Source organism: Paroedura picta, chromosome 9 (genome assembly GCF_049243985.1).
Source record: "Paroedura picta isolate Pp20150507F chromosome 9, Ppicta_v3.0, whole genome shotgun sequence".
NCBI classification, from domain to species: Eukaryota; Metazoa; Chordata; class Lepidosauria; order Squamata; family Gekkonidae; genus Paroedura; species Paroedura picta.
In genome coordinates this window covers 48,417,060-48,430,899 of record NC_135377.1, presented here as the reverse complement: position 1 = coordinate 48,430,899, position 13,840 = coordinate 48,417,060, and the positions used below count along the sequence as shown (strand labels likewise).

Here is a 13,840-nt window from a genome sequence, read left to right as displayed (position 1 = left end):
TTATTTATTTAAAACATTTATCACCTGCCTTTCTACATAATGATATAATAATGATACAATATGTAAAATGTGGTGATATCAGTCATTTCAACCTGCTGGTAGGCCAAAGAACTAATAAAATGCCATCACAAATAAAGTCTTTAGCTTTTTCATGCTTTACATAACATTCACAGCCTCTCTAAGTAGTAGAAACCAATTGAGGATTGTTCAAATTTTGGTGCATAAGATTTTGGTAGGTACACCATTTCCTCAGGCTTCATAGTATGCAAATAGTCCACAGTATTTCATTTCACTATGTCCTTCTCTCTTTAAATCCCAGACTTGTGGATTTTACCACTGCAGTAAGATATGAAGGTGTCGATATGGATGGCTGCTTCCTTTTGGAGAAACCTAAATCCACAATAGAGCCAGAAGACACTGAAATTCAGTCTGAAATGCAGATGCAATCAATTGCTTTAAGGCCTCTTAACAACTTCAAGGAAGTATGTTGTACAACTCTAGCCCAATCCCCATCCCCCATTAGCCCAATGAGTCCTGTTAATAACATGTAGGAGAAGTTGGGAAGGCTAACCAGGTTTAGGTGACTAGTCAGGACCATATATTTCCTTTCTGCTCTTTGGCAGAAATAGATCTAGAGGAAACTGGTAGGTAGTTATAAAATGTTTCTGAAGGAGGCCCCGTAACATTAATTGTATGTTTTGCTTTATGCTGTGGATGGGATGTCATACAATCTAACTTTGTAGAAAACTATAAAGAGGCCTTGCAATATATTCCAGTGCCCAGGCCCCTTTTGGTTTGCATTCTCATGGACCCTAAGCTGTGACATTAGATAGGAGTGAAAGTGCGTGAAGCTCTCTCCCAGTTGTCACTTCTCCCCCACCAATGTCTGTGTCCTCTACCCCTGTTCACTTGTCCACTAAAAAACCATCTTGTTCCATTTTAGTTCCTTTTCCCTTTTGGCCTGGGCTTCACTTATTTCTTGCTGACTTATTCCTCTCTTTCCTGTGTGGTATTCTTCTGTGTGGTATTCTTCTTAGGCTTCTGTCACAGATTGATCTGTGCAAATTTATTCCTGAACCTTGCAGTAATTTTTAATGCAGCATGCTGGAAAAGCAAACAATGGGTTCTTCATCTAATATGTAGTAGATACCAGTTGCTGGGGGGAGCAGAGGACATTCGCTTAGGATCAGGTGTGCTTTCCATACATCCTCACTTGTAGGAGTGGAGACGTGTCCAGCTTGGAGTTTGTGCGCTGGTGTGCCTGGTATTTGTGCTCCCTTCTTGTTGCAAAAGTTCCTTCTTCTAGAGTTCGCCTCACCAAAGTTGCCCCACAGTTTTGTCTGTGTTTGTGTGTCAAGTATGTCTAACATGATGCCTGAGACACAATGTACCCTATCATCCCTGCAGGTTGTTTCCTGGCCATGATTCATGCAGGAGGTATCCTAAGGCAGGGGTAGTCAACCTGTGGCCCTCCCGATGTCCATGGACTACAATTCCCATGAGCCTCTGCCAGCATTTGCTGGCAGGGGCTCATGGGAATTTTAGTCCATGAACATCGGGAGGACCACAGGTTGATGACCCCTGTCCTAAGGGACAGGTGACTATGAGACATAGTGGGAAGCAGTGGAGAGTCCAGTTGTTGTTTTTTCCACATCCATTGAGTTCTGTGGGAATTTTATGGGTATTCCAGTGCTTTCTACAGAGGTCCATTGTGGGCTGAAGGATGTGGGCTTAGGATATTGATTGATCCCCCATCCCCCAGCACAGCCCTAGAACCACCCATTTCTGGCCCACTCTGCCAGCATCCTTCACTGGGACAGGCTTACACTGTTGTGGTACTGGTGCACAACTATATCACCATACCTGCAGGCATTCCAGCATATGTCCAAATTATACCAGTACAGGACTTGGGGTATGAAACAATTTACAGATTGGTTTAGAACTAATGCTTATTGTTCTGATTTGCATTCAGCCCACTGTGGGCATATATTCAAGAAGAAGGAGCAATAGTTGCTACATTCATGCAAAGAAGCATGAATATCAACTCTTCATTTGGTTGCTTAAGAAAATATAACTTTTTTATTTTGCCTTTCTGGTGCTGTAATAGTAGCCTGAAGCCTGAAAATGTATCTACATCTTGATAATGAATATATAGAGTGTTTAGAAGAGAGGGCTGTTGTTAAAAAATTACATCATGTCTGTCTGAATAATGATGTTTTGAAATGCTTGTGATCTGTATAATGAGTCATCTGTAAGTGGTCAAAACTCTGCTACAAAATATTGTGGTATTCCTGGTGGATGATTATACCCTTTCTTTCATTAACAGAAACAGTGTGCAGAAGACTTTTTACTGAAACAAATATCTGGGGCTCATCAATTTGGCCTTGCCAGAAACAGTCACTTAGTGCTCCTTTTCAACCATACTACAGTAAGAAAGAAGTAGGTATCGCAACATCACTTAACATAGAAGTTCAAATTTGCAAAAGTATTGTATATTATTTATTCGATTTTAAGAATAAAGTTGTTTGTCCAGTCAAGATGACAGATTTTGCTACTGCATTTTTACTTTTGAGGTGGACAAGCGATGTAAGGAACCATTGTATGCAATTTCAGTGTTTCCTGATATGTGGGAGAGATCAGCATACACTTAAGTCTCTTGGGCTAAGCTTAAAGCTCTCAACTAGGTGCACATGGAGTTGTTTCAATGGAGGGAAGACCCTTCTGTTCTTCATCAGTTTCCCAATGTTCCTGGGCACTTTGATCATTCATCCACACTAGGGTAGATGCTACCTGGGTTTAAATGAACAACCAAGAAAGGCTCATGTTTTGAGGCACTATTCTGCAACCTATGAATATAGCCCCAAAAGTCATGGCAACAAATCCCTAAGCAAATCTTTCTTACATACATGGTTATTTAGATGGGGGAAAGCTCATTGCAAGGCTGAAAATTGAAACAGTCATGAAAACATAGATCATTGCACCCATCCTTGGGCTACTTGCTTTAAGGAAAATCCTGTCTTGTCCTCAAGTTAGAAAATGTCTCTGTGTAAATTCAAATATATAAATATTCCATGACTGCCTTATCTCTTTCCTGCAGCCTCCTTCTCTTAGTTTTTCTTCTGCTATTTTCCCCTTCAGCACCTATTTGGACTACTCTGCCCTCCTGTGGCTACTCTGTCCCTCTAGCCTCTGCCTGTCTCCGTCTTGTATCCACAGACCTTTACAGATAGCAGTTCTCTTTCAGGACATAACACGCCAGATGTTATAGTGGCAACACTGCATATGAGAATAAATGTTCACTCTTTCAATGTCAGTGAGGGGCCCCTTACAGCACAGAGAAGGAGGGGCAGAGAGAGAAGCCAGACCCTCTCTCTTGTCCCCTGAACTGGTTTTGATCTTGCTGTTTTGGTCCTGTTGGGATTACAGGACTAGTTGTAAACATCTATTGGGAGAAAATTTTAACAACATTAGCTATGATTTATGTTTTCTCTTCTTTGAGATTGATTGTAATGGCCTTTGGCTGTGTGAGGAAAATGTCATCATATTATGTCAGACTACAATCAGCATGTGAAATTATGTTCCTTTTTATTTGTTGTTGTGTGTTCATTATATTTTCCTTTTGGAAATGCAGAGTAGCTTAGATGGAATTCTGAATGGTTTCCTTCCCAGGCGCTGATTAGAGCTGTGTTTCATTTCTAGGTTTTCTGTGCATATGAACATTAGGACCTTTGCTTCTAGTGGCCTGATATACTACATGGCACACCCCAAACAGGTTGATTTTGCAGCTCTTCAGTTACACGGGGGGAAGCTTTATTTCTCATTTGATCTTGGGAAAGGAAGGACAGTAGCCTTTCATGGCACAGTCATCAGCGATGGAAAGTGGCATGTGGTAAGTGCTCCTAGTATTTTGGCATCAGCCCTATTTATGGCGTATTAACCATGTAATCCATCAGAATAGGGCCCACCTAAACATATTAACTTCAGCCAGCTTAGAAGGATGTAACTGCTTAGGTGGTGCTTGCAAGCACACCCAAGGCAAAATTTGCAACAATTTTTAATATGCTAGGTTGTTCCATGTATCCCCCCCCCCCCCCGTGATTTTATACGTAAACTACCCTGAGCTGTATGGAAGGGTGGTATAAAAAGCTAATAAATAAATAAATAATAATAAATAATAAATAATAAATAATAATAATGAGGAGGATGAGTTATTTTTTATATCCTACTTTTCACTGCCTGAAGGAGTCACCTTCCGTTCCTCTCCCTGCAACAGATACCCTGTGAGGTAGGAGGGGCTGAGAGCTGTGTGAGAACAGCACTATCAGGGCTATGACAAGCCAAAGGTCACCCAGCTGGCTGCATATGGAGTATTCTCCAGATTAGAGGCCACTGCTCTTAACCACTACACCATGCTGGCTCTCCATGCTTATTCAAGTACAAAGAAATTACCCAGTGGTCTTGCAAATCTAAGACATCTAAGACAATAGAAAATATTCTGGCTTTATGTGATTCTTGTCAGTCTTGAAACAATTGTATCTTACAAATACTGTATCTTATCTTTCAGGTGAAGACAGAGTATGCTAAAAGGAGAGGGGTAATCATAGTGGACGGACAGGAATCTGCGGCTGTAAATGTTCCAGGAGATGGTATCACACTGGATGTGGATGGCAAGCTGTACCTAGGGGGTCTGCCCTTCGATTTCAGAGCCAAGAATATTGGAAATGTAAAACAATGTTTTTAACTTAAGGTTCCTTGTGTGCCATGTTTCCATGTAGATTAGACTGAACTTTAACACCCCATAAGAGAAGAAGGATTTGAAATGATGTTCTTAATTTCACAATCCATATTGAGAACTGTGGGACACAGATATTTTACCCTGTGATAATAGCCAGCACAAAGAGATTTAAAATGCTCTCCATGTCTTAACTTATTTTGTTTTGTTCAGGTTTTGACACAAAAAATTGGTGCCTCCATAGTTTATCTCTTTTGCTTCATTGGGTTGAAATGTATGCCACTCTCCTGAGTCTATAATATAGGCCACTTTCTCACCAAGACCTTAATCTCTTTTTTATCTCTTGTACTGGTGTGATCTGAAGTGGGGAGAGTGTGAAATAAGACTTGGATAAAAATGATGGTGAGACCAGTGATTTTGTCTAAGACACTGCTATGTCTGAAAGCATTGAGGACAACATCCCACAGTCTCCATAATTAGCAGGCTCCTGCTGGCCATCATAATCAAAACTGTGGTAAATTGCATGGTGCCAGGAGTGTCTCGTTTTACTGTTTGCGCAATCTTGAATGCATACACCAATTCTTTACTTTCTCTGCACTAATAACTGCATAGATTGCTCAGTCCCTGACCCCGTCTGCAGAGAATTATTGCTCAGAGGTAGTGTGGCTTTGTGTGTGTCCAGAACATAGTAACCATGGCACTGAATTGCTTTTGCAGATTACTCACAGTATCCCTGCATGTATTGATGAAGTAACCATTAATAGCAAGCAGCTGGACAGAGAGAGTCCGGTTTCTAGCTTTGCTGTGAATAAATGCTATGCAACAGCTCAGGAAGGAACTTTTTTCGATGGAAATGGTTTTGCTGCACTAGGTAAGAAAAGGGTTGTCTTTAGGAAATAATCTGAGGCTGTTGGCATGTAGGCCTATTCTGTATTTTCTAATAACAGATGGTGTTTTGTAGGTTTTAAATGGACATGGTTAGATGGTTTTTAGCTATTATTCCTTCAAGGCAAAAAAGTAGTATAATTTTAAAATCATAATTAGGAATAAACATAATAAACCAACATTTCATTTCCATGTATAGTATTGATTATCTGCTCCTTATATTTCCAGTTCTGTCATTTGGCTAATTATTTGTTGGAAGGATGGATGGGACATTTTTTTGTCTTTTAACTCTTGTCTAGATGTGAAATATAACTGCTGCATTAATTGCATGCATGCATATGGATATGAAAAGGAGAATTTAGTCTTATTTTAACAAAGGTGTGATGGAGAGTGACAGAAACGTAACGTAAAGAAGACTGGAAGTTAATTCAGTTTATTTCTTTTGCAAAAACAAACTTTGTTCTGTTTTAGTTAAAGAAGGCTATAAAGTTCGTTCTGATGTTAATATCACATTTGAGTTCCGTGCCACTTCTACAAATGGAGTTCTCCTTGGAATCAGTAGTGCTAAAGTAGATGCCATTGGGCTGGAGATTGTAAATGGCAAGGTAAGTTTGAGCTTGTTAAACATTACAAAGTGAGCATATCTTTGTATATAAAACCTGAAAAATCTGGCAGACAGATATATGCATATATCATGTGAAATGTTTGAAGGAAACTATGGCAGTTATTAATGTTTTACAACATCACCATAAGATTGTGATCATGCAAAATTTAACCTGCTACTTTCTGCAAAGTTCTTTCCATGCTTTTTAATATTTATGTAATGCACTGAAAGAGCCTCTTGTGGCGCAGAGTGGTGAGGCAGCTGTCTGAAAGCTTTGCTCATAAGGCTGGGAGTTCAATCCCAGCAGCCGGCTCAAGGTTGACTCAGCCTTCCATCCTTCCGAGGTCGGTAAAATGAGTACCCAGCTTGCTGGGGGGTAAACGGTAACGACTGGGGAAGGCACTGGCAAACCACCCCGTATTGAGTCTGCCATGAAAACGCTAGAGGGCGTCACCCCAAGGGTCAGACATGACTCGGTGCTTGCACAGGGGATACCTTTACCTTTAATGCACTGAAAGAAATTGTCTGAGTTGTTTGGAGTAGGGTGCCATTGATGTGTTAATGACACCCAGTTATGCATATCTCTGATTAAACATCCAGGATCAGCCATCTCTTGCTCTTTTGGCTGTGGTCAGGGGGCTGAGAGAGAACATAATGAAACTGAAGCCAGATGAGATGGTGGTGATGGTGCTGACAAGGCAATGGCTTGGATGATATCTTGATGCCCATGCTTGATGGCTTTAGTTTACACCCCTAGATGTTTAGTTGGACCCAAATGTAAGAAAAACAGTTTCAAATTTATCTGCTATGGAGGTTAGCCTCTTATCTAGGCATAGCCAACCTAGCCACACTGATCCATTCTACATCAGCCTCAAGGCTATCGTAATATGTTCTGCATAGGTCTTCCTTTGAAGTTGTTTTAAGCTAACCTAGAATCTTCAGTCAATGCAAAATGCATCAGCTCAATTATTACTGAGCAAATTGCAATGCTACTTATTTGGTGAACATGGTATTTGTTACCAGTTTATTCATAGCTTTAAAGCTCTTCATTTAAATCTCTTAATTATATCTACATGTTCCAATACTTTAATTGTGCATACTGTTATGAGTACCCAGCTTGCTGGGGGGTAAAACGGTAATGACTGGGGAAGGGAATGGCAAACCACCCCGTATTGCATCTGCCAGGAAAACGCTAGAGGGTGTCACCCCAAGGGTCATACATGACTCAGTGCTTGCACATGGGATGCCTTTACCTTTATTATGAGTGAGGGGTTTCCCTGTGATGTATAAAGCTGATTCTCCAGTCTGCAATTGTACTAGAAACCAGACATAATGCAAGGAACAGTTCCTTGGGGGCTTTAAGAACCCTTCTTTAGAAGCTTTCAGCTGGTTTGCCTAGGAATACTTTGCTGAAGGAAAACATAAACCATTTAAAAATAATCTAAACATTCTAAATATTATTTCAACCAATGTATCTTCTAATGTGCTATTTTCGGTTACTTGGAATATTTTCCCCTAATTGAAACATTCATGGAATTTGTCTACCTTTCTTGCTTCTTTTGTTATCAAACAGGGAGAGAATGTATATTTTGGCATATTTTAAGGAAGAAACTTTGGGTTTGTCAGGCTCATTCATAGAATAGGCCAGAAAAGAATTGTTTCATGATTCTTTCCTTCAAACTTCATGGATATCATTTGGAGATATTTCACTCTGTAATCTGCCTTCAGTGTTAATGAGAAAGATAGATTATATTAATGTAAATAACTAATCATAATAATAATAAATTCCATTTCCCATCCTGGTAAGTCAGGGGACTCGATAGGTACTTTGGAGACTCCCCAGCTATGTGATACTCCACAGAGTATTCATTCTACCAAGCATCCACTAGGCAGTGCTAGGTCCTTTCATGTACAAAAATACTCTAAACTTTTCTAATTGGTGGCTGCATTCCTGAGATAACATTGTCACTACTAGGGAGTCAGACTACCTGGAATGGCAGGAGACAGGATTAAGATGTTTCTGTTTTGGCTTGGAAAACAGTTAGAAAAGGAGCCCTCCCCTCAACAAACAAACAAAAGATAGGTGATGCAAGGCAATTACTATTGGAGATGGGCACGGGCCAGAAAATGTGGTTTGTATCGGTTTGTGGTTCATACCTTTCTCCACAGCGGAGACATAAACAGCTTACATTTTCTTCTCCTTTTTATCCGTACAAAAACCTTGTACGGTAGGTTAGGCTGAAAGTGTGTAATAGGTCCAAAAGCACCCAGTAAGCTTCCATGGCAAGATGTGGATCTGAACCTGGGTCTCACAGACCATATTCTGAAGCTCTAACCACTACACTGACTTCCATAGTGAGGCTGCTGTTGAACAGTAGCTAGGAGCCAGCTTTGTTCAGTCATCCAAATCAGGTGGTTGCCAACCTCTAAGTAGAACAGGGAAATGTCCTATACTTACAACTGTTCCCCTGGAAAAAAATGGCTGCTTTGGATAATAAAAGGTAAAGGTATCCCCTGTGCAAGCACCGGGTCATGTCTGACCCTTGGGGTGACGCCCTCTAGTGTTTTCATGGAAGACTCAATATGGGGTGGTTTGCCAGTGCCTTCCCCAGTCATTACCGTTTACCCCCAGCAAGCTGGGTACTCATTTTACTGACCTCGGAAGGATGGAAGGCCGAGTCAACCTTGAGCCGGTTGCTGGGATTGAACTCCCAGCCTCATGGGCAGAGCTTTCAGACTGCATGTCTGCTGCCTTACCACTCTGCGCCACAAGGGGCTCTACTTTGGATAATTATGGTATTATATGTGGCTAACGCCTCACCCCAAACTCTGCCCTCATAGGACTCTACCCCCAGATCTCCTGGAGCTGGCAATTTCAGCCAGCCCCAATAAGTTCTCCCTCAAAGGTCAAAATAGGGTTAGAGAAAGGGCCCTACTCCTTCTTCCTGCCTTTTTAGTCACACAAACTACAGCCTAGAATACTGTGGTTGCCTAGCAACAGCCACAAGGAATCAGTTGCTTAAAGCTACAATAACTACTCATTTTTGGATTTTATAAGATGTAGAGTGTATTTAAAAAAAAAAGATCTCACATTTTCCTGCAAACCTAGGGCCCTTTTCAGGCTTGTAGAAAGATGTCTTCAATTCCACATCTGGAATTGACACCCAGATTTAAGTATCCAAAGATATCCTGACTTCACTATGGCCCATTATGCACGGAGGGGAAGGTCCACATTTGCGGTGGAATGGCATCGCCTAAAATCACCGATAATGCATGACGCTGGCTGCAACCAGCCGCAGATTCAGTGCATGCTGCCAAAAAAGCCATGTTAGTGAAACGCAGAAGAAAGTGGAGCTTCCGGGCACCCAGGGCGCAAACAGAAGCGGCTCCAGGATCGCCGCATGCATAATCGGTTCCTCTGGGTTTTGTGTAATCGGTTCCTCTGGGTTTTGCCGTTGTGTAAGCAGCTTGCTTTGTGTCTTCCCCCTCCGCGTTTTCCATGTGACCCGAAATCGCCGTTTCAGCGGCCGTGCATAATAGGCCTATTAGAATATAGGAAGCTAGTGTGGTGTAGTGGTTAAAAGCAGCAGCTTCTATACAAGCCAGGTTTGATTTCCCACTCCTCCATATGCAGCCAGCTGGGTGACCTTGGGCTAGTAACAGTCTTGATAGTGCTGTTATGACCCAGAAGTCCTGTCAGAGGTCTCTCAGCCTCACCTACCTCACAAGGTATCTGTTGTAGGGAGAGGAAGGGAAGGAATTGTAAACCGCTTTGAGACTCCTTTTTGCACTGAAAAGTGGGGTATAAAAACATTTGTTCTTCATGCCAAAGTCTTTAGGCAGGTAAGATACCTTTTCATATCCGTGTTCTTGTTATTTAGGTAGGACATATCCATTACAGAATTATTACAATTCTGTGAAGAGCTGTCTATCAGTATGTCCCTTCAACAGAGGGGCTGACACTTTAGCCATTTTTGACTGTGTAGCATTGGAAGACATCTATCAAGGCCAATTGAGCTGCTGCTTTATATCTTCACAAACACTACAGTGTTATGACAAACAGTTTAACTTCTGCTTTTTCCTAAGAGCAACCAATGAGAGCTGACAGAATGCTGGTGACAGGCTGACAGTGGGGCAGACGAATTGCTGTCTTGCCTTCCTGTTTGTTGTTGCCACCATCTCTTTGGGTAAAATCCAGCCTCTTTCACTCCCTCTCTCTCAGTGTCACATGTGAATTGGTATAGCATGCCAAAGAGGGTGGGTAAGGATATATGCAGACTCCCTCTAATTAAACTACTTTATTTCTACAAGTGAAACAGGCAACATTAATTGAGTTTGGACAAGACAAAAGGGTATGTTAATAGGAAGCACCACTCATTTTAATTGCACTTTCAGTGAATCACTGGTGATGGTTTTCTCACAGCATCCTTGGCATTTTGTTAGGTTAAAGCACCATTTGTTTTCCTTGTCGCTGTCTTGATTAGCATTTGGATATTTTTCATAGGTTTTATTCTGTGTCAATAATGGAGCTGGAAGGATAACAGCTACTTATGACCCAAAAGACATGGCTAATTTGTGTGATGGACAATGGCATAAACTGCAAGCGAACAAAAGCAAGCATCGAATTGCTTTGGTAGTTGATGGAAACTTGGTTGAGACAGATAATCCACATATGCATTCAACATCTGCAGATACAAATAATCCCATTTATGTTGGGGGCTATCCTGGTAGGTAATTTGTTTTCATTACCTTCAGAATTTGTTTCCATGACTAAAGTGTCAAGACAGCATAAAGATGTTTCTCTAGAATGGAGAGGATTATGAAAACCTCTGGCACTGGTAGCAGATTGTGATCCTTTTTCCTTTTCCATGAAACCCAAGGCAATCCAGCTTGAGCTTTGACCAAAGAGAAGGCATATGGAAATAGCCTAAAGATTAAAACGGCCCCAGGGCCCAGAGTGAGACCCATAGCGTCATACTGACTGCATATCCTGCCCCCATTATGTCCTCTTGTGTTTTCACTCTGATTGGGGTTTCCCTAATAGCATTTAATTTCATATCCTTTGACTCTGAAGAAACAATGTTAGTAGCATCCTCTGTATTTGCAATTTATTTTTGAAGAATTATTTGTAATGTTTTTCTAGCTTTAATCCTCTTTAGATACTAAAACAAGCTCAACGTGTCCTTTCAATTTTTTCCCCAGCTGGTGTAAAACAAAATTGCTTGGCCAGTAAGAGTTCATTTCGGGGCTGTTTGAGAAACCTCCTGCTGATAAAGAGCCAACAGGTAGAATCCTTTGACTTCAGTGAAGCCTTTGACCTTCATGGAGTTTTTCCACATTCCTGTCCAGGGACTGAACACTAAATTGCAGGGCAAAGTGTCTCTCTTGAGAGAGAGGTTTCATCTGTTTTAAAAGTTTGGTCTCAGCAATTGCTATGTATCTTCCAACTCAGGACTCATAATTTTAGCCAGAACATCTATGATGGAATTTTAAATTAAAATCTCTTTTTACAACACATACCTCTGCTAAAACATTAACAGCATTAACTTAGTACTGTCTTTTATTGTTGGTAACAGGTCTCTTCTATTAGATCAGTGTTTACAGTATAACTTCTGCTGAATATGTGACAATATTTCATTTGATGTATATGAGTGTTTTTTATAATAAAGTTATAAAATTGAGAGCCCACACAGGTAAAGCATACATTCATGGTTTTGTGTATATATTGTAACTGTAAAAGTCATCAAATATTTAGTTCAGGATGCAACACAGAGGAATTCAGTAGGGAGCTAGTAATAAAAATTGTTACTACATTCAACCTATACTATTGCAGCAAAATGTGCCTGATTAGGATGAACCATTAAGAATGTTGCTGGTATTGTATTTAGCACAGAAAAGTAGCTCAGCCAAAAGCTGAGTCAAGTCAGGTAACAACCACAGCGCTTCTTCTAGACTTGAAGCCAGGATACATAAAACCATATTATATGTTAATGAGAGCACACAACAGTCATAAACGTTAGGGCTAGTAGTGGTGCTGTGAATGGATGGATGATTTATTATGGTCAAAGACCAGCATGAAAGTAGATGCCGTATTATATGTTTACATTTTAATATATTATTAATAACTAGGAATAAAGCCCATTGTAGTGATAATACAATGGGCACTAGCAGGCACGCAACATTGTTGGGGGGTGCTGGCGGGTGTCCGTGGAAGCGGCCCTGTAGTGTGCAGCAGCGGCAGGCCCCCCGAGTGGATAGAAAGGGAGAGGGGTGGCAGAGGTGCTGCATCGTCAGCGGTACGTAGTCGGGGAGGGATCCCGGAGGCAGAGGGAGGAAGACGCAAGGGCAGCGTGAGGGCAGGTAGCTTACCCTTGTGAGCGGCCATTTTGTAGGGCGGGCGGTGGCTCGTCGGTGTCATATTCGTGGCGTTGGGCAGCAACAGGAGGTAAGAAGGGAGGACACGGGCTGCTGGGGTGGCTCGCCGGGGGCGTCCTCATGTTGCTGGGGAAGGTGGAGGGTGGGGGGCGGCTTGTCGGCGGGTTGTTCGTCTTTGGCCGCTGTTTCCGCGGCTCGCCGCTGGGCTGGGCATGTTGGTGGGGATGTTGGAGTGGGGAGGGCGGGTCAGTGGAGGTCTCCCCAGCCGCGCTGCAATGTCGGTGGCAAAGTTCGACAGCAGGCAGCAGCTTGTGGGGGGGTTGTCGGGATGCGGCGCCATTTTGGAGGGCGGGCCGGTCGTTCCGCAGCTCGCCGCCGGGCTCCCGATGTTGGAGAGGGGTGGGCAGCTCGTCGGCGGGCTCTTGGGCTGCGCAGCGATGTTTGAGGGTGGGCTGCAGCGGCGGTGAGCGGGGTTTGAGGCTGCAAAGTAGGAACGAGGTCTGTAGTTAGGGAAGGCCCTTCGCTGGGCGCTGGGGAAGCGTGTCTCCCCGAGCCCAGGGAAGTGTGGCAAGCTTCTTCCCTGGCGGCCATCCAGGCAGGATGGCGGCTCGGGAGGAGTGGAGTCTGTGACGCGGCGTTCGGGGGAACGGGCCAAGTGTCCAATAGGGAGGTGTGCTGGAGTGCCACTCGGAGGAGCGAATCAGGAGCCGCTTTGCGGCTCCTGATTCGATCCTCCGAGTTTTTATCCCGGACAGAGCCCGCCCTAACTCCTCCCCACCAGCCCTTACTGTTTTATTTAGTTCGCGGTGCCCCGCACCACGGGACGTTTAAATATAGGAAATACAGAACTCTTAGCAACTGCAGAAATTAGGCAACTCTTGTCCATAATGCAAGGCTCATGATCTGATGGAAGGGAAATATGATTCTGTTATGTTTTTTTAAGGGGTGGAGTAATGGAATCACATCTAAGATTGCATTAAAAGGCATTGCAGTAAATATGGCAAGCAGTTTGATATTGTTCATTTGCATAAGGACATATATGTTCTTGGTACAGTACACCATGATAACTACCTTCCAAAAGTGCAGAGGGTAGGACATTAAATCAATCCAAAGTAATACCTTTTCTGTGTTTGGAAATTAGTAAATTCACCAGATAAGTTACACAAACTTGCCCTTGAAAAATCATGGTGCTGTGCATTTCCATGTTCATTCTTACAGATTAATGAAAACAGAATTTGGCTAAC

The 13,840-nt window shown here is 42.4% G+C and overlaps 1 protein-coding gene across 2 annotated transcripts in view; it reads left to right on the top strand.

Annotated features, from left to right (window-relative positions):
• The window catches only part of LAMA1 (laminin subunit alpha 1), a 107,481-nt gene extending 95,572 nt beyond the window's left edge, over positions 1–11,909 (top strand). For both annotated transcript variants that reach the window (XM_077352744.1, XM_077352743.1), the window contains exons 56-63: positions 320–482; positions 2,327–2,439; positions 3,700–3,889; positions 4,565–4,723; positions 5,450–5,603; positions 6,089–6,222; positions 10,726–10,948; positions 11,424–11,909. In XM_077352744.1, coding sequence (XP_077208859.1) covers positions 320–482; positions 2,327–2,439; positions 3,700–3,889; positions 4,565–4,723; positions 5,450–5,603; positions 6,089–6,222; positions 10,726–10,948; positions 11,424–11,584 — 1,297 coding nt within the window. In that variant the 3' untranslated portion in view covers positions 11,585–11,909. The remainder of the gene's footprint in view (positions 1–319; positions 483–2,326; positions 2,440–3,699; positions 3,890–4,564; positions 4,724–5,449; positions 5,604–6,088; positions 6,223–10,725; positions 10,949–11,423) is intronic.
• The last annotated feature ends 1,931 nt before the right edge of the window (positions 11,910–13,840 follow it).